Raw genomic sequence first — 27,431 nt, 5'->3', positions numbered from 1 at the left:
GGCCACATTAGCTTGATATCGCAAAAGAAACTTCTATCCCCAAACCAGGTAAATAAAGCATAAAAGTGGTGTCAATCTTGAGATTACATGACCAGATCTCATAATATCATCAAGTGATGATTAATAATATTTGACAGTTGGACTCCCTGGAAAAGAAAAAAAAAATTGTTCTTTCTAAATCAAGTTGAGGGAAAACTTGCTACGTCTCTTTTCTTGGTCATATTTCTCTTCTTCCCTTCTAGACTCCAAATAAACAGATGAATAATAAGGCATATAAGTCCTGAAATCCTATGCAATGGGAGCTCTAGAAATACCTTATGGAATTGAAGAGGAAATATGCATAAAGTCCATACTTTGCATTAAGTCTGGCTCTCCACGATTTGATACCACTTGACCTTTCCAGACTTATCTCCTATCACCACACTCAGTGTTCTTGCCAAGCTAAACTACACTACACTTTGCCACCCAGACATAATTATGTACTTTATTTCAATGCATTTGCTCACATCATTACATATGCTTGGAATGTCCTTCCTCTCCCTCTTCATTTGTTTAATTTTTGCTCATTATTTAAAATCCAACTCAAAGGCCACTTAATCCACAAAGCTTTCCCTGAGTCCTGTGTTAGTAAGTCTTCTTATTTGAACTTTACATAGCTTCTTGCTATATCATAACTATGTAATTTTGCACACCATATTTACCTATTTGTTTTAGAAGTGTATTAAGGGTTGGATTGGGGTGTGTCCCATGGAGATGAATGAGAATGGGTCTTCAGAGACCAATTAATGGTTCTTTTAAAGGAAACTTAAATTGGCCTTGGGGCTTGTAGGACTTGTACTTTGAGAAGCAAAACCTGGGTTTGGAGTTCCTTCTTCCTACCTCCTCTCCCTTTTTCATAATAGTAACTAGGGAATAGGGTGCTAATTCAGTTTCTCTTTTTTACCTCAATTTCCCTTCTCCTCTACTTTCATTCTCCACTCTCTTTTCTTCTCTTTTCCTCTCCTTTCTCTTCAGAAGGTTGAAATATCTAAGATTCCTTACCTATGGAGTTTCCTTCCCTACGCAATGGCCCAGGACATGAATCCTAAGCTTGGGTTATATGCTACCTCCTCTATTTTTTCCTTTCCTGATTATAAGTGCTCCTAAAATAAACATTTTCAGAATAGGAGTCAATCATCTGAGTTGATGAAGTTGAGATGTCCAATGCTGGTATTTAGGGAAGAAAAGCACTACAGTGCTTTTAAGAGAAGATAATCATCAGAAAGATGAGAGAAATTCCTGACCGATCTCGGGAAAAGATATGAATCTGGAGAGAATTGGGCAGAACTGAGGCAACAATAAAAAATCAATTCAGTAGTCCTTTGTAATAGGCATGTTAGAGTGCTTCATTCAGGGAATATTCAGTCTTTATCATTAGCTCTAGATCTCACCACCTGTGTTCCCAAAATTTAAGAGTTCCCCTTTATAAAGGAATAAACCTTAACCTGTTCACAGGTCAGGCTAATCAGTGCAACCCATCTAACCCATCTCACATATGAGCACTCTCGTTCCAGTATTGTAAATTTTCTATACCACTCTTCTAACTGCTGAGAAAGGATTGTAAGACAAGTTTTCAGGTATTACATCTCATCTAGATTTTTGGCAAAAATAAGGTCACAAATCAATGACTGAATAGCAACAACAGCAACCTCACAGAGTGATGAGGATTAAATGAGATAATATTTATAAAGCACTTAGCTCAATTTCTGGCATAGCAAGTATTATATAAATACTTATTCCTTTCCTTTTTCTCCAATAACAGCAAGAGCAAAAATCAGCAGGTACATATACAGCTAAATAAGTATATCAATAATGATATTGCATTTATACATCAACAGCTAATTACATAACTATTCATTTTGGCATCATCAAATAAGCATTATTGTACAGATGCAATGTGTGGTAATAGATCAAGCTCAATGAAAACTCTTCTATGGAGAAAAGAAAGCAATATAATCCAAACAGATGTAAAAATAAAATAGCATTGAAAACAACATCATAACTTCAGAGAGAGAAGAATATAAAACAGAATAACAGAAAAAATGAATTATCCTTCAAAAAGAAATTTTATATATTTTAAATTCAAAATTTTAAAAATGCAATTTAGTACCCAATAATTTTTCTTAAAACTAGCTAATTTGGGGTTAAATTAAACTTTAAATTCAAGGTATAAAGAAAAAAATAATGAATTAAGATAAAATATTCAGAATTCACAAAAATATGAATCATAATTTAAGTAGGGATAGTAAATGAATTCATAAAAATATGAACAATAATACAACTAGGGATAGTAAATGAATGCACCATTTAAAAATGCTAAGAGATTATGATTAATAAGAAATAGGTTGAAGAAACTTAGTTTTTAAATCCTCAGAGAAAAAAATAAAAAACAATTATAAAATTTCCACTTTCAGCCACTAGATGGTGCCATCCATCAATGTTTGAAGGTTTAGATGTATGAGAGAAACCCAAATTCCCAGCTTTCAAACTTCAGAATTTAAGCAATCTGGAACCTGTTTACTCATAAAACTTGATAGTTTAATGATTAATGGTCCCGTGTCTCATTATTCATCTATTCTTGCCATTTAGAAGCTTATGAGCATTAATAAAAATGAATGAAGCCGTAATAAAATAAAAACCGTAAGGTTCTTTTTCATTGGATCAGCCCCCAATAAAAATTGGGGATTGAAGATGGGTAGGAGGATATGTAAAGAACGCCTGGCCCTACAGTCAGAGAGAAAAGGTCTACAGTTTCTGACTATTTCTATATCATAAACCTCTTACTGGTTATTCCTTTGCAATCCCTCTAGATGCAATTAATAATGTAAGATCTGGCCAATAGAGCTCCATCTTAAGGATACTAAAAATGTGCTTCCTATTGTCAGTCCTTAAGAAGGAGGATATGTCATGGAAAGACCCTACTTGGAAACATATGCAGAGATTCTATAATTGGTTCTGTTCTACTAACCATGTAGTAAAAAGACAGAACTGAGCTTGTTCAAAAGGAATTAAAGAGCCACAGAGAATCTCCTTCCTTTTGCAGGAGGTACTTTTCAGGGAAGACAGACATACTGTAAGCCTCTGAATAGAGAAGAATTTGCTTAAGTAATTGGGAAAAAACATTGTAATGTCTCTGTTGACTATAGTCAAAGGCAGGGAAGAATGGAAAGAGTTAAACCTTAATTATTCTTTTTGTTGGTCCCAAAGAGCAGCAATATCCCTCAGTCTCAGTCCAATCCAATTTCCAGATTCTGAATTTAAACTAAGAAATGAAATATTAATATTGCTTTGAAATTGAAAAATATTATAGAATATATGACTCACCCTCTATGTTGATATAACACAGGCAATCAACCTTCTGTGGCTACATAATTTATCAGCACTGAAAAAGTAAAGAATATTACTTAAGTGCTCCCTTCATAGAATGCTCAGCCTAAACTATCTCCAATAGCCCCATTTTATATGTAATCTCACCCTGGCTTTACCTCTCAGAGTATCAGAGAGATACGCCTGAATTATTCATTATAATCTTCCACAGATCATGAAAAAATCAAGGGGATGGAATTGCATGTGGGCCTGGGATAGTAATTATTTTGGAGGCATAAAGAAATAAGGGGAAGGGCAGCTAGGTGGTGCAGTGGATAGAGAACCAGGAGGACCTGAGTTGAAATCTGGCCTCAGACACTTAACACTTCCTAGCTGTGTGACTCTGGGCTTAACCCCACTTAACCCCAATTGCCTCAGTGAAAAAAAAAATAAAAAATAAGGGGAATAGAGGGATGTGGATGGTCTCTCATCTTTCTCCCTATCTGGTGACATTTTCAGAAGCTGCTTTTTCTCCCTTCTTGATTTAGACTTTCCTCTTCTGACTTTCCATTAGCTTCTCTGACTCCTAGTCACAATCTCACTCTTTTGGTCCTTTTCTAGATTATATTGGTTAGGGATGCAGGTCACAGCAATTGCTTGGTGGGCCAGGAGTTCCCAGATCTATTGCTACAGTTTTCCATTCCCATATGCCCAACTGACCAATAAGACTGTGACTATAGCAGAGGCTGTAGTCCAATAACCCCAGTTCTTAAAGTTGATGGCTACTAATCCTTCTGATAGTCACTTGTCTTGAATTCACCTGGCAGCAGTCCATTTCCAGCAAGCATGAGTGAAGAATTTAATCCTCAAAGGACTTGCCTGCTGTAAATACTTTTCTGGCAATCTAAAGGCAAAGGAGGGACAGACAGTCTGGAGCTTTCTGGTGTTAGAGGTCATTAGAAATGCTCCTTTGTCGCTTTCTGTGTTCCCAACAGCATAGTTTAGCTCTGGTCCTTGGGCAGATAACAACCCAGAACTGATAAAAGAGTTTGGTATGGCTAGTCCCACTTGGGCACTCCTTTACAGAGGGATTGAAAGTTAGATGAATAGCTTTAGAGTCCTCTCTTGAGTGTGTATGTGGGCATATCTTTGACAAACACTGAAAATGCAAAATGGACCTACAAATAAACACGAGAGCAGGGTAGCTTGCCTTCCAAAAATTGCAAAACCCTAGCGTTATTGCAATGGAAATATTAGAATGGAATATGTAGAATGGCAATCATAGAATACAATAGTACAATCTCTTAAGAATTAAAAACTAGTATAAGGTGTTTGTTAGACTAACATAAAAGGAACAAGAATGTGTGTGTGTGTGTGTGTGTGTGTGTGTGTGTGTGTGTGTATGTGTGTGTAAGTATTAAGGGATTGGGGATGAGTGGCAGACAAGAAGGAGAATGATTCTAAAGAGACTTCAGGGATGGGTGAGGTAGAACCTTCTGAGAAATTTTTAATAATTAGGGGAAGAGTTTTTAAAAGAACAAGGAGAGGGAAAGGTATAACAGTAAAGGGACAACCACATGGATGAGAGAAGGAAACAGGAGTTTGCTAGTAATATGACTTTATAGATAATTGCTGTTAAACTAATCTATTTATAATAAATAAATATTTTAGGAAATTATTTTAGTCATCTGAGAGATTTTTTTAGTTGTTGTTGGTTTTTTTTTTTTTTTACTGTGAGTATTCCCTTATCTGATACAAATACATCTTTACAACTTAGTAAATAGTGTTCAAAAGTTGCTCTGTCCCAAAAATTAATCATACTGTAGTCAAATTGGTGATGAACCTTTCTGAAGCACTCAGAAAATAGACATAGCTCATAATTGGGCCATATTAAGAGCCTTTCCAGCTTTGTATTTGCTGGCATATCATGATGAGGCATTCTGCAAAATATAAGGGAATTAGAAACTCAAAAAATTATTGGTAAAACAGAAATGTTTGACAACATTCCTAAGATATTGTCCCTTGTGGGAAAGGGCTATCTATTATAACCAGTGTTAAAGAAATATTTTTGAGAGAAACACAGAAACTTTTGATCACATAAATTGAAAATAAGAACCATTCCTCAATAAAGGTATGATCAAAAGATATGAATTATGAGTTCTTGAAGGAAAATAATCCAAGCTATCAACAACCACACAAAAAAGTTCCAAATCACAAATTAGAGAAATGCACATTAAAACATTTCTGCCATTTCATTTCACACACATTAGCATAGATGTAGAAAAAAAAGAAAACGACAATTTTAGAGGAGTCAATTGGAAAACATCACATTAATACACTATTAGAGGAGATAGAAATGTGTCCAGTCACTCTGGAAAGTAATTTGGAATTATATCCCCAAAGTCATTAACCATGCATATCTTTTCACTGTGTTACTATATTACTACATCTATCTCTGTACCAGAGATCAGAGAAAGAAGAAAAGTATCTGGGCAAACAAAACTATTCATAGCAGCAGTTTGTATTATAGCATGGAATTGTTATTTAATGTATCATTAAGTGAACATTTTTGGCTATAGAGAAAAAATGTAATCCTTATTTCTAAGGTCTAGATTATAGAGATTATGGAGACTGTTCCTATCTCTTTCAAGCTCTAGGTAAAGGCTCAAGTATTATTACTGTAGCCTTAAGAACTAAGATGGAATATTAGGAAAAAAAGACTAGAAAAGGAGCAAATTTCTATTAGCTAATTTGTGTGTCCTATTTGATTTGGCAGTTTTAAAAATGACAGTTGAACAACAGGTTAATATAAAATACTTTTTCCTATGGAGTTATGGAGAAGGATTGTCTGTGATCCATAGATATTTCAGAAGATTTTATGAAAGGGACAGGGAAAAGGTAAGGGGAAACCTCTTTTATTGTGGACTGTTTCTTAGTTTTGTTGAAGGGAAAAACTAATTCTGAAGAGAAATATGAAAAGAGAGTTTAAAAGATCTTAATTGTAATTTAAGAAGTTGAATGATTTGGAATTAATTTTTCACGAATATGTGTATATGTATAAATATGTATATATTAGATAATAACAGAATATATTATTTCTTTGTTATTGCTCTAATTTGTTAATAAATTATATATTTAGCAATTTCATTGAATAATTTATTTAATAGATTATATTGAAGGCTCACATAGATGAAAAGATCACAAATTTATTAATGAGAAATAAATCATCCAAAATACCTCTTGATAGCTATAGATATATAGAATTAATAAAATATTACAATGAATGAAGTAAAAGTCTAAGTTGGGTAAATATGGTCAGACTCAGATCCTTTTTATATTTGTTACATAGATATTATCCTATAACATTGCTACTAAAATTATTTATTCTCTAGACAACAAAATTCATGATCAATAGTTTTAATCTTGCTTAAGATCAACCAACCAACAGGTATAAGAGGCAATGTAGACTTTATTCCATAATAATTCACTGCCTCTTTGGAGTTTCTTGGTGGCTTTCCCCTTTGATAAGTCCTGAGATTTAGCTAAAGGAATTAAAAATAATAACAATATATTTTCCTTCATGCATAGTAAGGCACTTGATTAGTTCTCTAAAACACAAAGGGGATGCTTAATAATCGATAGAAAATTCTAAAAAGATGTCAATTGCCAAAGTTGTGCCAGTATTTTTAAGTCTGTGTATTCTTTCTTTCATTTACATTCCCCACTCCTATAATTCTTGAGACCTAATCACTAATAGTACTTCACCAGTATCACTAAGCTATGTCAATACTCAGGCTTTGCCATGCCTTCACATAGATCTATTCATATTTCTAAGATATTCACCATTGATGGTTATACCTTCTAATGGGTAGAGTGAAAGAGAGTTTTAATTTTCTTGGCATTGCTTTTAATTAGGGTGGAAAGTGGTTACCATTCTCAGAACACCTGCCTAACTTGTAGGCTTTATCATCAGATAGAAAAGATTCATACGAATTTACTTAAAATATATAATTGTGATGCTTAAATAAATCTCTTCAAAATTTTAAGGTAGTTAAGATTGCTATAATTTATAAAGGAAAGAAATGCTTTCTTTTAAAAGGAGTAATAAATCTCTAAATCTGTTCTAAAATAGCTGCTTGGTTTTATTTATCCTATTTGTAGAAAATTTAATTGATCTTTAAAAATTTATTACAAAAATTTAAAGTGACACTTTCAAGCTTTTCAAAAGTGCTTATAAACAATTTTCTGCTGCTGCTAAGAATAATAGTTATTAACCTTAAAAATACAGTTATTTACCTCAAAAAACCTAAAAAATACTTCTTTTAGGAAGTTTCAAATATTCTAAACACAATATTTATAATCTATTAATAACTGTTTCTTCTTCAGGGGTGAGCTGGTCAATGTTTAAAAACTCTATCAGAAAAAAAATTACCACTTGACATACCTTTAAATTTAATCTACATTAATAATTTTTAAAGTTTTAATCAATAAAACAATAAATCAAGCTTGAGTGTAGTTTCAGAAGAATTATCTTTTCCCACCTCATTGGAGTTAGCTCTAGAACATCCTTGGTCTTCTTCCATGTCTTTTTCATTATACTAATACCAATTATCATATTCCTCATTGCTTCTGTTCTTCCTAGAAATGGTATAATTAATCATCATTTGAATTTAAATGACATTTGAATCAAAATTTTTTTTTTCCTTGGGAATACATTTTTCAGGTTATGCATCTTCACTTTCTCTTCAACATTTTAGCTGACTCTTTTTAGTTTGACTTCCTGGAAATAATCCAAAAATCCAAAATTTTGACATGTAGAACATTTTCCACCTGGCTATATTCCTTTGAACTTTTCCATCATGCCCTCAGGAATCTCCTCATTGGGGCTCTCTTCATACTGCAAGATGAACCAGCCTTCCTACTCATCAGTACTTTCTGCACCTCTGAGTAGTAATCAGAACAAAGAACTCTTTCCATATTTATATCCCCAGCCCTTAGTATATTTTCTTCCTCAAGAAAATATTTGATAAATATTTATTGACTAACTCATATATGGTAGTATTGCTTATTTCTTATAGGATTTTTCAAACTACTCAGAGAGATAAGACACTTGATATGAAAAAAAATGATCTACCTCACTCAATTCCTCAAAACTATTCTTGGTATATTAAAAACAAAGCATATTGGGAATAGGCAGGGTACAATTACTACCTCACTTCTGTGATATATGCATACTATTGTTATTGATCAAGAAGGCTGTCTAGTCTTTTCAACAGTGAAAAAGCATATGACTTCAAATTTTCATTGTTAAGAAAATCAATACTTAGTGTAATTTAGGCAGTCCAACTCCATGTTCTTTTCAAATCTCAGTCTCATTGGGCATTGTAAGTTATATCCTGCATGAGATTATGACTCCAGTCAGTTTGCAGTTGAATAATATGTTTCTGTAATTAACCCACAACACTCAATTTATTAGTTGTTTCTATTTTTAAAATATTAACATTACCAGTTCCTGTGCTTTCACCTGAGGCAAGTATCTAACAAACCTCACTTTATCTGCTTGCAAACCCACTTGAGGCCGTTCATAAAAGCTTTCCACAAGGGCGTTGACTAGGGAGCACATGAAGTTTTGAACCTATTAATAATATTGACTTTTGAATATTCAATGATATTCAATGAAAATGTCCATTTCATTAGTCTAGAGGCTAATAAAATTGGTGCTGGGGTCTGTCAACATCTGAAAATAGAAGGAACATAATTTCTGGGGGTAACATTCTGAGTTACCTGATGAAATCAATGACACTATTTGAGCGCAGTACTATTATTGTTATCTTTATATCCATTAAAAGTATGATCAAACAGAGTCCCAACTGTTAGTGAGCAGTTACTCAAGATCCTAATTTCAGAAGAGTTGATGATAGTGGTATAATTTAGGTCCTTCTGATATGTATATAATTTTATGATTTCTTGAACATATATTTGATAGACATTCAATGACCACAAGAAACAGTTTAAGATGGTGATGCTGCTTTTTAAAAATAAGTCTGCTTAGTGACTTGTACCCTGCCAACAACTTGAACAGTATTACATATCATATGTAGATATACATATATGTCTCTATATGTGTATATTTGCCATAACATTAGTACTTTCATCCTTTTCATTTTCAAAGTTATCTTATGCTAACTTAATTCTGAAAAAGCTTGAAAGAATTTTTAGCTATTACCAAAGGATTTTAATGGGTGAGTATTCACTTTTCTATCAAAACTGCTTTTGTTGGCTTTGCTGCAAAATTATTTCCTTTAGAAATATGAGCATTTTGCCTAGTGTGAGCTTTACAATGCATCACTGATATTTTCAGGGGCAACTATGATGCTTTTAACAAAGAGATACTTAATAATCTAAGGAATACCTTAGTTTCCATATAGTTAAGAAAGCCTCCACTTTACTAAATTTGCCCAATATCAAGGCAAATCCCCCAAACATATTTGTTATCTGTATATATGTTTACTCTCCTTTTAAAATTTGTATTTATTTTATCCTGAATTTGGAAAATAAAATAAGCATTTCCATAACAAGAGCAGAACAGAAAAAAAAATGATTGTACATGAAATTGCAAATCTATTAGGTACAATTTGCTATTCCTTTTAAATATATAAAAGTTATCATTTAACTTTCTATTTTTTCTTTTTCCTCCCTCCCCTCTCCAGCCCTAGAGATAGCTACCATTAAAACATAAATAGGCTTATATATATAAAATCATTCTATACATGCTTCTATTCATTAGTTCTTTTTCTGGATGCAAATAGCATCTTCCTTCAGAGGTTCTTTGTAGTTAATTTGAATATTCATAATAATCAACATTGCTCTTGCTTTTATACAATGTTTTCATGGTTCTGGCTCACTTCATTCTTCATTATTTTGTGCAAATATATCTAGATCTATCTCTGATTAATATTAAATTATGGTACCATAAATGGACATCTGATAGATTGTCTAGGCTTTTCTTCCTCAATTATCATTATGCAATCATGGTGCGCCAAGTCCTTATTTTCTAAAAACAGAGTAGTGGATTTATTAGATTACATCACCCTAGAATGTTATTTACGTTGGACAACAGAGCTTGTACATAAGTAGTTTGATTTTTGCAGATATATTGTGGCTAATGGATGTGCAATATAGCCACCACTTAATGAGGAATATGCAGATAGGTCAAATGTTCCAGGGTTAAAACCTGTGCTTTCTCCATTATAATAATAGCTGTCATCACCATTCACAGACATCCTGGCACCCTCAGGACCCCAAGATAGAAATGAACTGAAAAGTATGCTAAGATTCATCATCTAGTCCTAATTTTTGAATGATGGCTATATTTGCCACCCCTTCTCTCTCATAGTAATATAAATGGAAAGATTATTAAAATTGAAGCTATCAATAACTAGAGAGGATGTAATAGCTTCTTTCAAGGTTAAAAAGTTCTGTTCAGATTATTCTTCCCATTCTAAGGGATTAAAGGAATTGTTGTGTAGCATCAAAGTTAAAGCCCTGGCAATTTTAACAAAGGCAAGAACCCAATCTTTGCAATAGCTTATCAAACTGAGAAATTAGTGTAACTATTTCTTAGTATGGGGAAGCCTCATTTTTAGAATTGGTTTGAGAGGGCACTTTGAGAGGGCAGTGTCTTCCTGTTGCAGAAAAGAGATCTATTTTACCTTTGACAGGCAATACTGCAGCTTGTCCAAAGATGTGTAGCTAAGAACTTAAACAAAGCAAGAGTATTGATTTGATTTTGGTCTTCGTTTTCAGAAGCTATGAACAAATGGCCTACATAGTGAATCAAGGAGAACTCTTTTGGAGAAACAAATAACTTTGAATTCTCCTACAAGTGTCTAGAAAAGATAGTAGATGAATCATGGAACCCTTAGGGAATTCTTTGACATATATTGAGATCCTCTATAATGAAAGGCAAATACAAATTTAGATTCTTCAGCTAATGGAATAGAAAAGAAAGTAGAACACAGGTTGATGACTGAAAAAAAAATCACATGGTCAGAAGTATAAAAGTTATAATAATATCATCCTAATAGGATGACATGGGAATTACAAACTTATTTGCAACTCTTAAATCTTGCTGGTAAGACAGGGATATTACATGGGAATTGACCCTTTTTGATACTATTTTATTTTTCTAAATCTTATGTTATTGTTCATATTCCCTCAATTTGAACTTTAGAGACAGAGTATTACTTAATGAATGGCCATAACTTATCTTTATAATAGCTAATGCACCTTACTAAATTTTTTTTTAAGTCAGTAACATTACAGGAATGAATCCCCAAGACAGAACCTATATCTTTCATTTTGGGTGTTTTTTCCACTTTAGGTGAAGTTACTACTTTCAGCACATAGCAAATCAGGGGACTTTTCTCTGGGGAGGTCCAAAAATAACCCATAATTACAAAGATCTCTTCCCAAAGACTGATAGGCAAATAAGATGAAAGTAAAAAAAAAATATATCATAATTTTCAAATGAAGCTTCTATTTGACTGGGCTTCAAGTTGAACTTGACCCATGAGGAACTGAAGAATACAGAGCTGGGGTAGAAGCAATATGTAAAAGGGCAGAAAATGGTTTGGAGAGAGTGCTTTTAATTTTGTTGTTCAGTCATTTTCAGTTGCATTTTTTTTAAAGTTTTTTTCTATTTATACAAATCATTCTTAAATTTGACTAAATTTACCACATATACCAGGTGCTTGGGGAGATCTCACTCAAGGCCCTGCTTAGCTCTTCGGCCTTGTTTGTTTACCTGAGCATAGGTGACTAAGCAGGGATAAGATGGTCATTATCAGCCATGGAGAAAAATTTATGAATTTGAGACAGTAGGGGCTCCTGAATCTCCCAGTTGGTAACCATTGCTCTATGGGAGATGTCTCCACAACTACTACAGTTTTACTTGAAGGAGATTATCCTTGACCAAAGGATGAGCACAATGCTTGGCTTACTAGAAGAAATGAACTTTGTAAGAGGTTTCACATCCGCTAAAATCTATGAAGGTGAAATGTCTACTCAACAATCCATGCTGAAGTGTCCATTTCCCAGGAGTGTAAGAGTTATAAATTTCTGCTTCAATTTAACGTTTAGTCAAAGGATGTTTGAGTCTTGCTGTGCTCTAAGCGCTTCTTTTGTGATGGAAATAGCCGTCCTAAAGATCTATATTGTAAATTAAGTACTTTCCAATTCTCCCTTTTTGAAGAGATCCTAGGGCGCTGCCTAACCTAACTTTTAAGTAATTATCTTTGGGGCACTGGGAAAGAGATTAAAACAACAAGAACAATAAACTGTAATTAAAGATGAGGGGGAAGAGGCTGACTTCCCCTTTGAAGACTATTGAGGGCTGAACCTGATACACGCCAGGGAGCAGAGCTAAGAGACCCTTTAGAGGGAAAGGGAGAGTGAACCGATCCTGCTGGGTCCAAGGGCAGTCTGTGTTGATAAAACTTATTTTTATTTGTTTTCTAAGGAGTTTAAAAGTTGTTAGTCATATGTAGTGAAGGATGAAGGAATTGCTGTCTTTTCAGTTTTTCCCTCAGTAGAGGCAACATGATATGTTATATAGAATAATGGACTTGAGTCAGGAAGCTTAATCAATCCATATTTATTAAGAACTTTCAGTGTGTCTAGCAATGTGCTAATTATTGGGGATATTACAAAAAAAAGGGGGAAGGCAGTCTCTTGCTCTCGATGATGTTACAATTTAAAGAAGGAGTCACACAAACATACAAAACAAACTATATACAGACAGGATATATAGGAAATAATCAACATAGGGAAGACACTAAAATTAAGAGCGGTTGGAGAAGGCTTCCAGTAAAAAATGGGATTTTAATTGGGATTTAAAGGAAACCCGGGAGGTTAGGAACCGGAGTGAGGGGGGAGTGACCCGAGCCCAGAGAGTACCCAGTTTGTGGTCAGAAGGCCAGTGTCTCTGGATCTAAGAGATCCGCTTAGCAGTGAAACCCTGGGCACGTCATTTTGCTTTTCGGTGCTTCCAATTTCCTATTTGTAAACCGAGGATTGTTGAACTCCACCGGCCCCGAAAGTCCTTCCGACCTTTACATTTAGGAACCTATTATCCTTATTAATAAAACAGTCTTAAGGATTGTGTGCAACGTTGGTTTGAGATTTCCGTTTTATTTCGTAGAACTTTTAAGTTAAATTAATAATTTCTTTTAAAGGGAGTTTTTTTCTCTCGTCCTGAAACGGATTGAGACTTATCAGTATTGAAGAAAACAAACTCCCAGGTCAGGAACTGAAACAGATCTTTAGGCTTAGATTTCCTCAGTACGCCTGCGCAAATAGGCAGCGGTCAAATCAGCCGCCTTTCCTCAGGCTCACGGCAAGGGGGAGCTGCGAAATAATTCACAACCCATTTTCTTCCTCGTTCCTCCTCCCCTCATTGTCCTAGACTACCGTCAAATGAAAAAAGCGGTCCGTAAGGCGGGATAGTGGCGCTCTAGCCCTCGCTGATCTCATCTCTATTGCCTTTTGTCCTCCAGCTTCTCCCTTGGGACGCTAGGCCTAGCGGCCCGGTTGCTAGGCGGAAGCAAGGCGGTTACTGCGGCTGCGACGGCGGGATAGACGGCGGGACTCCAGCCGGGAGGTTTGAAAAGCTGGTACTCCAGCGGCCGAAGGCCCCTGCCCGGCCCGGCCGGCACCGCTTCGTTTCCTTAACTGGCCTGGCTGGCGGAGGCCGCCGTCAATCCAGCATTCTTACAGGAGCAGAGGAGATGTGCGAAAGCGCCCGGGAGTAGGCGCCCCGGAGGGGGCTGAGGAGCCCGGGCTGAGGCAACTGCGGAGCCGGCGAGAGCTGTCGGCTGAGGGCCGGTGACTCTGGGAGCTGAGGAAGGGGTGGGGTTGTCCTCTGGGCTGGGGTCTTGGGTGTATCCGGGATCCTCCTGATAAGGGCCTATTCTCATTCAAGATCCTTTTCTCCTTCTTGGAACAAGCAGCAAAAATGGTCTCCAAGTCCGACCAGTTGTTGATCGTGGTCTCCATCCTGGAAGGTAAGCGAGCCTCCCCTACTCCCCTCCCCCCTGTCCTTTTGTTATTACGACAGCTGGCAGGGGGGTGGGGAGAGAGTGGCAGGGGTCCTTCCCGCACCCTCCCCTCTCCTCGGAGAGAGCCCCTTTGCCCCTAATGCTCTTTAAATTTTAAAGGAATAGTGTGGGACTCTGTGGATGCAGATGTGTTTTAAAGGTGAAGGTTATGTCTTCTTCAAAATTTAGGAACTTTGAAACCAGCAATTAGAACCTTGGCCCCAGGGGTCTAATAAACCCCACAAACCATAATTAATGAATGGTTCCATGTGAGAGGTAATCCCTAGGACATCTGGTGCTAATAATAAGAGCTAGACATTTATATAGTTTTTTAAAGTGTGCAGAGCTCTTTACAAATGTGCTCTCATTTGATTCTGACAAACAACGCTGGGAGGCAGGTGCTATTAAACTCATTAACTGATGAGGGAAACTGGCAAAAAGAGATAGTGTCTTGCATATAGCAAGTAAGTGTTCGTGGCTGGATTTGAACTCGGTAAACCTTTTTTGAGTACTTACAATGTGCCTGACAATTATATTAAAAGCTGGGAATACTAAGAAAGAAAAAAACGACAATCCCTGCTCTCAAAGTGACAACTGGTAAACATCTGTGCACAGACAGGATATATAGAAGATACATTCGAAAAATAATCAAGGAAGGCACTGGAATTAAGAGGGATGAGGCAAAGCTTTCTCAGGTGGTCCTGACTTCAGTGTCCCATCTAAAGAGCTTTTAATTAGTAGTATCCCATGTTTTATTATACAGGGACAGCATATTAGTGCCCTTTGGTTTATGATATCAATGGTCCCTCAAAAGTCCGTTTTCTTCAAGTTTTCTCCTGCACTATATGTGTTAGGTATTGCAAAATGAAGATTTTGCTGGGCAGTTTTAACAGTTAATGATGGGACTGCCCCTCTTTTCAAGACTGAATTGGTAGATTTAAAAATTCTATTCTTATGTATTTGATTTGGGGGGATATTTTGAAAATAAGTGCAAATATTGAAGCATCCATGTTTCTGGAGAAAAAACGGAAACAAGCATTTCAAATAAAAAATTTGAAGGAAAAAAAAACAATATTCAATTACAGAGGATTAAAAACATGGATAATCTTAACTATAAAAAAGAGTATATTGATTATTTAAAGTTATGAAATATATCTGCAATTTTTTGCAAATTATTTTTATCACTTGGACCAGCCAGCTAGTAAATATTTTCATTGCACATTGCTTTGTTAGGCACTGTAGGAGGTAGAGAGCTATAGATATGACTTCTAAACTTAAGAATATTAGTTGACAGAGATAGAATGTCATGTATAGTAAACAGCTAACAAACTAGTTTGGAGTAGAGTACATAATGGAGAGTTGCATATAAAATATGCAACAAGACTGAAAAAGTAGGTAGACTTTAAATGCCTGTTCGAAGATTTTGTGTTTTACAGTAATGATTATAGGAATCTGTTAAAGAATTTTGAATGTGTTGGGATGTGTATGACATGATGCAAATTACTTGAAAAATAGTTTGGTAACTCTGAAAGATGATTAGGGAAGGGAAGAACTGGTAAATAGGGAAACCAGTAATATTAATACAGTAGTGGAGGTGAGAGATGATGAGAGCCTAAATTGTGGTCAGTCTTATGTACATTAAAGGCTATTCAGATATATCAACAGTGATTGGATAAGGGGGTTGAAGAAATAAGAGTCCCAGATATCCGAGATATGGAAACCAACGAGACTGACAAGAAATGTTGTGATGCTGTCAACAGAAATGGGGAAGTTTTATTGATAAATTGTTTGGGGATATGAGGAATAATTTTTATTTTTGGCTTTTTTGAATTGATGATGATGATGATGATGTGCATATATCCAGTAGACTAGATATTGGGAATATGTATTGGAGTTCAAGAGAAAAATAGGGACTGGGTTGTCTGCATTTTTATCAGTAGAGAGATCCAACCATGAAATAGAAATCAAAGAGAAAATGGCCCAAGACAGAGTCTTAAGAGGACATAATATTTAGTGGATGGGACCAGGAGAATGTTTCAATTAAGGAGTAGTCAGAAGGAGAATGAAGAGTTGTGTAAGAAAGCTCAGTGCAAGAAAGAGTGTCCTTTTTGGACAGTGTTGAAAGCAGCAGAGAATTCATTAAAGATAAGAGGATTGAGAAAAAGGCATTGGATTTAGCAGTTTAAAGTTGATACATCAGAAGAGTATCAGACAAGTCAGAAAGCCTGATTGAATGAATGAATGAGAACAGGATTTATTGAGCTCTTAACCATATTTAAAATACTGTGCTAAGTATCAGAGATGCAAACTGAAAAATAAGACAATCCCTGATCTCAAGGATTTCATATTTTAATGGGAAGATGACACATGTGGAAGGTTTCAGCTGATGGTCAAATGAAGAGCTCTCATGATCCTTAGGATGCAGAGGCAAAAGAAGTCATAATTTAGACTAGAAACCTTAGGAGTTATCCTAGACTCTTCATGTAGGAATCATCCTAAACTCCTCACCTTTGTGTCTTTGTGAAAACCTTTTCATCTCTGATACTGCCACCACTTTATGATAGGCCCTCATCACCTTATGCTGGGATTAGGCAGTAATTTACTGTGGGTCATTCTGCTTCAAATCTTTTCCACCATTCCAATTCATCTTCTATTCATCCATTAAAGTTGTTTTCTTGATTATGTCTCTCTCTCTCTCTCTCTCTGTCTCGTTCTCTCTCTCTCTCTCTCTCACTTTCTCACACACGCGCGCGCGCACACACACACACACACACACACACACACACACACCCTTATACAAAAAACTCCTATTGACTCTAGGATCAAATAAAAAAATATTGTATTTGCATTCAGAGCCCTTGATAACATAGTCCCTCTTCTCTTTCTAGTCTTCTTACATCTTTGGCCCACTGTGACATGACCTCCCGACTGTTCCACGAGTAAAACACTGGACTTTGGTCATTTTCTTCGGCTTTTTCCCCATTCCTGAACTCCTTCACTTTCTATTACTGACTTCTGTGCCTTCCTTTAAGTCCAGTTAAAATTCACTTTCTGTAGGAAGATTCCCCAATTCTTCTTAATTTTAGTGCCTTCTCCCTGCTGATTATTTCCTATTTATCTTGCATATATCTTGCTTTGTCTCTTTTTATTAGAGCTTTTTATTTTAAAAACATACACATAAATAATTTTCAGCATTCATCCTTGCAAAATCTTGTGTTCCAAATTTTTCCCCCTCTTCTCCCCATCTCCTCCCCTACGTGATAAGTAATCCAATATGTTAAACATGTGTTTTATATATATATATATATATATATATATATATATATATATATATATATATATATACACACACACACACATATATATATATACACATACATACATACTTCTATACATGTTTCTATACTTACTATGCTGCACAAGAAAAATCAAATCAAAGAGGAAACAAGGTGAAAATGCATGCAAACAACAAAAAAAGTATAACTACTCTGTTGTGATCCACAGTTCCTCAGTTCCCACAGTCCTCTCTGAATACAGATGGCTCTCATCATCATACAACTATTGGAACTGGCCTGAATCATCTTACTATTTAAAAGTTGTCTTCCTTTATTTGCTTTCCCTATTAAACAACTCTTTTCAGAGAGATACTATCTTTTGCCTCAGTTTGTATCTCCATGCTTAGCATAGTCCCTGTCATATAATAAGTGCTTAATAAATATTGATTGATAATGGCTTTTTGAAAGGAACATGAAGAAATGGAGGCTTTTTTTTTTTTTTTCCTGTGAATTTGTTTTCAAAGAGTCCGAAGGGACTAAGCAGGTAGCAATATTTAGATGAGGGATCATTTTGATGATGTCTGGATTATTATACAAAGTTAGATTTGAGTTTGACTGTAAATAAGGTAGTATATGGCTAAGTAGATAGATGAGGGGGGAGGATCAGACAGCAAAGCTACATTATCAAAAGTTGCAATGACCATGGTATCCTCATGGAACAGTGAGGGGGGTCTACCTTGATTAGAGCAGAAGGTGTACATTTTTGAATAATAGGAAATATGTTGGAACCAGATTATGTAGGATACTGAAAAAGTTTTTGGAAAAATTAAATTTGTTACAGTGGGGAAATAGACCATTCTAAGTCCTCGAGCAAGGAAATGCTCAAATGAAAGTGATGTTTTAGAAAAAATTAACTAGGCTACAACTAGAAGGCTGGTGCAGTAATGCAGTAAGTATTGAGGTAATAAAAACTTATAATTTGAGTGCTAGCAATGAGAATGGAAAAAGAGGTGGTTTGAGAAAGGGATTGATGGCATTTAACTGATTTTTGATATTTTTTGTGTAATGGTCAGCTTTTTGTCCCTCATGAAATAAGAGATTATATATTGTCATTTCTCTTCTAATTTAGGGAAGGAAATGACTCTACCTGAATTATGAGGGAAAATTGAAGTAAAAGTAATTCTTATTGCCAGTTACTGTGGTAATTATCCAACCCTTTACTTAGCTTTTTGCTATATTACATATTGTTAGAAAAGAGTTATCTAATTTTTATGTAAAGTAGCCCTGTTTTTATTTTAAATTTTAACTAGAAAAGATTTTCCAAATTGTTTGCAAATTTAAATGAGAGCTTCCAGTTTATAGCATATACAGAAATCTGTTCATCCTTTTAGATGAAGAGCTATTTAAATGTAAACAAAATGCACATCTTTATGAAAATTTAATGCTGTCATCATTTTTCATGTATCTATATTTTTTGAGTTAAATTTTCAAATATAACATTAACTAGTATGTGGTTTTTAATACATATATAATTCATATGCAGGTCTATATTTTTGCAGGGCGTCATTTTCCTAAGCGTGCTAAACATATGCTTATAGTAGAAGCAAAGTTTGATGGAGAACAATTGGCTACTGATCCTGTGGACCACACCGACCAACCAGAATTCGCCACTGAATTAGCTTGGGAAATAGATAGAAAAGCACTTCATCAGCACAGGTGACTATTGATGCTCAGTGGCAATTAAAATTGCTTTCACATTTTAATAATTTTTCTCTTCAGCCCTGAAGCCCTTAATCATATTTGTAGTTAACTATGAGATATAAGATAACATTTTGATTTTGTTATGAAGATGTACCTCAGACAAAATTAGATTGTGGAAGCATAAATTTTAAGAACAAGGAGAAATTAGTGATATTATAATCCAAGCTTTTTTTTTTTTTTTAAATAAGAAAGTAAAGCTAAGGAAAGTTGTGACTTGTTTAATATTACCCAGATAGTGATTGAATAAGAGGTACCCAGATCTTCCAATTCTCTGTCACTATTTGATAACCATTTATTTTCTATTAATCAGCAAACCTTTAAGTATTTAAGTATTTAAACACTATGCTAAGATAAAACAATCTCTTATTAGAGGAGTTTATATTTCTAATTGAGCAGATGGCAAGTATATATATAGCTATATAGTATAGACTAATTTGGGAAGGAGAACACTAGCAAAAAGAAGTGGTGATCAAGAAAATTGTGCTTGATCTGTGACTTGAAAAGATGAGTTCTATGAGGAGGAGGTAAGGAAGGGAATCATTACAATATGGGTAAAGCCAATGCAAAAGCACAGAGACAGGAGGTGAAACTTCATTTATAAAGAATAAAGACAAGACTAGTTTTTCTGAATTGACAGTCCAGAAGATGGAATCTCATTCTGTGAAGTTGGGTTGAGGCCAGCTTATGAAGAGCTTTAAATCCAAATAGAGTTTATATTTTATACTAGAGCCATTGGAATTAATATAAGTAGGGAAGGGACTTTGTCAGATTATAATATATCCATCTTAGTCTAGATATATTATGTATAAGGGAATAGAATATTAAATAGATATGAATATTTTTTTATAAGCTTCCTTTTTTATAAGATGGGATTATAACAAAGTAAGACAAATTTTCTGTAGTGGAAGTGGGGGGTATGCAGCATTCCATCTATGAGAACAGGATATGAGATTGGACTGTTAAAAACAAAACCATCCTTATTTATCCTAATGAAAAAGAAAATCCAAAAAAGCAGGAATTTACAGTTTGTTTTTAGCTAAAAAGATATGAATTTGAAAAGAAAGCAGGAAAACTATAATTAAAGGCAACATAAATAAATATTTTATGGTATTAAATGGAGATGCTCTGAATGGCTCAACTACCATGTTTTTAAGGGAAAATGTTTTGAAATGGGAAAAAAACCCCAATTAATATTCTAAGTGACTAACAATATACATTGTTAAATCCCATCAAAAATTCATTTCATCAAGCATTGAGCATTTACTGTATACAAAGCACTTGTTAAATTTGAATTCTCTTGGGAGAAGGAAGGAACACTATATGCAAAAATAAACATTTAGAAATAAGGAAAAATGAGAAAGGAGAGATCCTTAATATTGAGGGGAATATCAGAGAACATTTATTGAGGATAAAACACTTTAAATTAAGCCTTGAAAGAAGACAAGAATTCTTAACAGGAAGAGAAGAGGAGAGGATACATTACAGGCATTAGGAACTGCTTATGCTAATACATGAAGATGGGAGACAGAGAATATAATTTCAGAAACAGCTACTAGTCTAGTTGGCAGGAAGAGAGAGTTTGTGAAGGAAAGTAATATGAAATCTGGCTGAAAAGTAGGAGGTTGCCGTAATATGGCTAATGAGTTTAAATGTTATCGTATAAGCATTGAAGAGCTACAGAGAGGAGAATGTGGGTAAATCTTTAAGAACCTCTTCTCCAGTCCAAAAAAAAAATTGAGTTTTATAGCTCATGATCAATTATAAATTATACTAAATTCACCATTGTGCAAGTTATAATCTTCTCTTTGAACTCAATGTGATATGTGTATAAGATACCATGTTAAATCAAATCAAATTGCTATAATTGTCTAGCTGCATGTCACAGAAAACCAATCCCCTTCTTAGTAGCTTGCTTGAGTTTATTTAACATGCATTGAAATACATGGATTTCTTTCTAATTCTTATTTATTGACTGTTCCACTGATCTCTTTTTTTAATATAATTTTTAATATACTACCCAAGAGATGCTCTTTTTTAAAAAATAAAAATCACTTGTGGGGCAGCTAGATGGCACAGTGTATAGAGTATCACCTCTGAAGTCAGGAGGACCTGAGTTCAAATCTGATCTCAAACACTTAACACTTTCTAGCTGAGTGACTCTGGGCAAAGTCACTTAACCCCAACTGTCTGAGCAAAACAAACAAACAAACAAACAAAAACAAAAAAACAAACAAAAAAAACCCCATATATATATGTATATATATATATATCACTTGCCTAGATAGTCTTGTAATGCCATATAAATATGGTTCTTATTTTGGTTTATTTTATAAAGTATTTTCTTGGAAATTTGACTAATAAAGCTTTTAACCAGTGCATTAATTTCAGTCATGAGATACTGGTCATGGGGAAGCATCAAACATTATGAATCGTGAAATTTTGTTATATTTTAACAGATAAAACAGCTAATTATCGATGTGAGGACTTTCCAAAACTGTATGCCTGGTGATACCAAACAGAATCATGCCAGTATGAAAAAAGGAACTTTCAAAATAAGACTATATAGGCATTAGTTGAGGCAAATCCAACCTAACTTCCTAAATAAGAAGAGGGAAAAAAATTTGAAGAAAGTAAAAACAGTAAAAGAATAAACATGGAAAAAAAGGTACCATTTAAGCAAGCAAGTCCTAATGGAACTTAGAACTCACTTCCATTTGTAAATTTGAGGTGTTTGAGAAGTAGTAAGGTATGGCAATAAAGGGCAAAATAAATTTAGAGCATAAATTCATTTATAAATCTTATGGAAAGTTGGTGAAAGTATAACCTCATGAAAAATCACAAAGCAGTGGAGGAAGCACAAATGTAGAGAAAACTTAGCAAGACACCCAACTGAACAAAATTCTCCCAAAGACATAAAAATGAGACTAGAAAAAGGAGGAATGTATATATAAACATTTCTAATAATTCCTTTTTGGAAATTCTAATAATTTCCTTCCTATATATGAATTCTGAAATCAGAACACCTGATATGCTGCATCAGGAAAGAAATTATGCTAAGGATAACAAACATAGGAAGTATACATAGCTAAACAACACAAAATATAGATGTTGACATAACAGAATTTTGTGTATGCTAAGGGACTCAAGATAGTTTCAAAATTAGGAAGGATATCGGATATCAAAGAATTAGAAGAATATTAGGTCCTATTATTAACAAAGAATGGTAACTAAGAAAGTAGTCATAACTACTAAACCAGGTGATTGCTTCCATTCTCTACTTTCTCCAGTTGATCAACGTGACAATATCTACAAGATGATCTTATGGGTCAAGTCATTCAAGCATTCAAAAACTATCCATAGCCCTTGATGTGTAGGAGTTAACTAGTTCCTAACAAAGCTGACTTAAATTTTCATTCAGAGAATTTATACCTCAGAAAACAGGGCTTAATTTATTGATAGTTGTCTAGATTTAAGAAAGTAATGGGGTAAAATGTTAATAATGCAGATTATTTAAAAGTGTAACATAAATTTTTTCCCCCAGGGCATCTGGTTGTTAAAGATTTACCTGCATACCCCTGTCTGTGGCTCTTGACTGTTTATAGGATAAAATACAAATTCATTAGCCTGGTATTTAATTTATTCTGCCTCTCATTTTCATCTATTAGGATAAGAAGTTAAAATATTTTTAACTAAGTAAAACTTCTTTTCCACAGTACTTTGGATTCTCAAAGATTAGACTGCTATGTACATTTTCTTTTGATTATTTATTATACTGCATTGATCAGCTTTTCTATTTTGTATTGTTTTGGATAATTTTGATAATTAAAGATTTATAATGTACCTCTAGAGCTAGTGATGCCAAATCACCTTTGTTTTTACTTTTTAAATTATTTTCCTACATATTCTTATTTGTTCTATTATTATATAAAACATTCTCCTTCCTGATTTAACATAACATAAGCTTTGTAGATTAATTTGGGCATTGTTGTTTTTGTTGTGTTGCCACGAACAAGAATATTTCTTTACATGTGCCTTCCTGGATTTCCCTGCAAGTAATTATATTTAAATGAACAAAAAATTATATTTAAACAAGCATTTGTTTGTATAAGTTAAATCTCAAGTATACAGTTAATTTTGTTGTTATTTTAGATGGAATTTTTCTTTCAATTCTTGGGTTTTGTTAGTAATATATTGATTTCTGTGAATTTGTTGTGTATCTTGCTACCTTGTTGCAGCAATTATCTTGTAATTTTTATTGTTAATTATCTAAGTTTATTTAAGCAAACTATTATATTGCCTGGAAACTCAAGACAATTATGCCTTCTTTTTCTAATACTGATTTTCTAACTTTTTTCCTTGACTTATTGCTATAACTAGTATTTCTAATATTAATATTATGTTAATTGATAATGGTTGTATGCTTACCTTTGCTTCACTTTCATTATCAACTTCCAGGATTTTCCATTCTAACAAAAGCTTGCTCACAATTTTAATCATTTAACCAACAATTAACACATGTTTATCATTTAAATTAGGGAAACATCTTTTTTATTCTTGTGCTTTTTAGAATGTGACAAACTTAATCTTAGCAAAAGCTTTTTTAATATCCATGTATATAATCACATGTTTTTAGTTGTTTTTGTTACTAACATGACTACATTAAGAATTTTATTGTTTAATCATCCTTGCTTTCTTTATATTAAAATTCAATAAATTGGTCAGTAATGAATAATTTTTTGGATATATTTCTTTAGTATGTGTAGTATTTTGTTGATTTTTTAAATTGGGATGCATTAATAATACCATTTTGGGATTATAAGATTTAAAGTTGGGAAAAGCCTTACAAGCCATCTGGGCAACTCCTCATTTTTACAAATAAGGAGACTGATTTCTAGAATGGTTATAAAAGATCTTCCTGAAGTCACATCGGCAGAAGTAACCCAGTACCTTCTCTGCTTTATACTTCCTTAGTTTAACTCTTAGAGCATACAAGGTTTTCTTTCTGCCTTTGAAAACAGTTTATGAAAAATAAGAGTTCTTAAACATTTGTGTAGTGTCTACTGTGTGACAAATTGAATAAAATTTGTCAACAGGAAAGTAAGTTGGTAGAAAATAGATGTTGATTATTATCTTGTACCCTTTCCCACAATAAATTCTAAATTAAAACTAGTAAAAATATAGAGATGTACAAGCAATTGGCATGTCCTTTGTTTTCTACATTATCTCTTGGATATATACCCCATTCTTTCCACTCACATCCCCTGATCTAATTACACTTTCCCTGTATCTTTTTTGGACTATTACAGTAATAGTCCCTACCCTCTACCTCAGTTCTCTATTCTTAGTCTCCAAAGAAGTTGTGAAAGTATTTTCCCAAAGCATGTCTGCTCATGTCTTCACTTCCTACTTCTTTCCTGATCAATGATTCCTTATTACTTCTAAGATCAAAAATAAGTTCCTCTGATTTGCAACCTGATTCTTTTCTATTTATAGACTTTTAAAAACAAAATCCATGGTCCAAACAACTGGATGTTTCTCTCACAAACAATGCGCCATCTCTCAACTTTGTGCTAGAATGGTCATCTCCACTTCTTAAAAACCCTGGATTGTTCCAGACTCAGCTCAAGGATTACCTTGTTTAGTGGCCATTCTCAGTCCTCTCCCTCCCCAACTGCTTGTGCTTTCCTTTTGGAGGCTATTTACTCTTTAAGTATCTTGGAGATACTTATTTATTTACAAATTGACTTGCTCATGAATTCCTTGAGGATAAAAACTGTTTTAGCTTTTTATTTGTTTCTACTTAGTACATAGTGCTTAATAAGTTTGTTTTGGTTAACTGATGTATGGTTGTTATTTCCTTCATGCTATTTCCAACAACAAAAAAAATATTGCTCTAATTGTCATATGTGACCATTTGTATGGTTTCAGGAATAAGGAGGTGATAGTTCTATTTTATTTTGCCCTTCTTCACATATGTGCAATTCTGGCTACCACATTTTGGGAAGGAAAAAATATCCAGATGAGGGCAGTCATAATAAGTAAAGGACCTTGAGTTGATACCATGTGAGGCTCATTTGAAGGAAGATGGTGTGTTTAACCTGGAAAAGAGCTTCAGTGATAATTAAATTTCTTTGAAGTATTTGAAATACTGTGTGTGGAAGAGAATTGTACTTCTTTTGTCCCAGAGGGCAGTACTAGGAGTATAAAATGATTGGACTAGTAGGCTACAGAGGTCCTTTCCTACTTAAAAGTTCTGGGAAGATATAATTAACATTAGATGGCAGAATAAGATTACCAGTAGTGTGATTTTAGAACATAGCTAATCTAAAAACATTGTAGTAATAATTCATTGCAAACTTAGTTCAACTGGACATGTTTGAAGAATGAATAGACAGCTGTTACCTGAAATAGAAAAATTATGATTGGCAAGAGTAGAAAATATCACTTAAGTAAATACTGAACCGCTGCTCCAAACTATATACCATATTAATGGAATGCTGAGATTTAGATACAGATCTAAATCAGATCCTTTAAGGACAGGACAGATCCTATAAGTAAAAAAGTGATAGATTATCCATGGAAATCTTGAGTTATCCATGGAGACTATGAGTTCTAATAGTAAGGGCTTCATACATAAGATCCATAAATTCATAGCAAAAATAACTTTATTAAAAGTCTTAAAAATTAAATGGAGAAGTTTATTGTTGTAGTTGCTATGAAAGTCTCAGATAGCTCCCTGAAATGGGATAGCCTTTACAGGAAACTTTTAGCATTGTTGGTTTAATTTGAATATAGGTTTTACTAGGCCAATTAGAGTATTCTCTACTCCCTTTTATTTAATCACCCACTAAAGAGTCATTTATGTAGGTCAGTTGCTCAAAAGCTTAGGGGTTGATCATTGGGCTTTCTCAATAACTTGACACTTTCAGTATTATGAGAAAGTTCATTTTTCAGGCAGTGATTACTACTAGCCAAACAGTTATTGTATGTGGTTCTTGGTGGCTGTGGTTCACACTGTGTTTTCTGAGATTGGTGGGGAGGGTTAGGGATATACTAATTTCACTGTTGATGGGTTGTAAACTTGTCAGCCATCTTGGGAATGCATTTTTACTTATGTAAAAAAAGTTTAAAAATGTTGTGTACTTCTTGACTCAGAGATTCCAGTGTCAAGTTTAGTAATACCCAATAATAATGGTGACAAAAATAAAGACTTTATTTATATGAAAATATTCATGGAAACACTTTGTAATAGCAAAAATTTGGAAATAAACTAACAAACAATTGAGGAATGGTTGAACAAATTGTGATAGCTATTACAGATAGCTATTGCTCTGATGGAATGATAAAAAGAATTGAAAGAACTATGCAAAGATCTGTGGAAAATGATTTAGAGTAAACCAAAACAATAATATAAAAGTGAGTACAGTTTTAAATGAAGACTTTTCTTAAGTGGCAACAAAATCTAGATTAAAAAATTTATGCAATATTCAAAATACCTACTTGTCCTTTCTTTTATGAATTCTAAACTACAAAACTATAAAGTTGCAATTATTCTTTTATACTTTTTCCCTTAGATTTTATATTTTGAGGCATTCATTGTGAATTTCAGATAATATATTGAAACAAAATTTATCATCCTTATCTGCATAAAGTTTATAGACAGTAAAGAATGAGAATTTTATTTATTTGTTATAGGAAATAAGAAATGCTAACTTATTTGGTGAATGAATATTTAGATATTAATAGCCTTTTATGTTGTGGAAGCATAATGACTGTTACTAACAATTTAACTTAAAGTTTTTTATATAAATCTGTTATATTTGTAGGTTGCAGCGTACACCTATCAAGCTCCAGTGTTTTGCTTTGGATTCTTTATCTACAGCTAAAGAATCCATTGGGTACATTGTTCTAGACTTAAGAACTGCCCAAGAAACAAAGCAGGTATTGCTCTTTA

General features: G+C 34.0%; 1 protein-coding gene across 1 annotated transcript in view; it reads left to right on the top strand.

Moving 5' to 3' along the window:
* The first annotated feature begins 13,022 nt into the window (after window positions 1-13,022).
* CEP120 (centrosomal protein 120) overlaps window positions 13,023-27,431 on the top strand; it is a 101,157-nt gene continuing 86,748 nt past the window's right edge. The window contains exons 1-3 of the mRNA XM_051998037.1: window positions 13,023-14,408; window positions 19,276-19,432; window positions 27,304-27,418. Of these exons, the coding sequence (XP_051853997.1) occupies window positions 14,360-14,408; window positions 19,276-19,432; window positions 27,304-27,418 (321 nt within the window). The 5' untranslated portion in view covers window positions 13,023-14,359. The remainder of the gene's footprint in view (window positions 14,409-19,275; window positions 19,433-27,303; window positions 27,419-27,431) is intronic.

This window comes from Antechinus flavipes, chromosome 1 (assembly GCF_016432865.1).
Source record: "Antechinus flavipes isolate AdamAnt ecotype Samford, QLD, Australia chromosome 1, AdamAnt_v2, whole genome shotgun sequence".
NCBI classification, from domain to species: Eukaryota; Metazoa; Chordata; class Mammalia; order Dasyuromorphia; family Dasyuridae; genus Antechinus; species Antechinus flavipes.
This window is presented reverse-complemented; position numbering and strand designations above follow the sequence as displayed.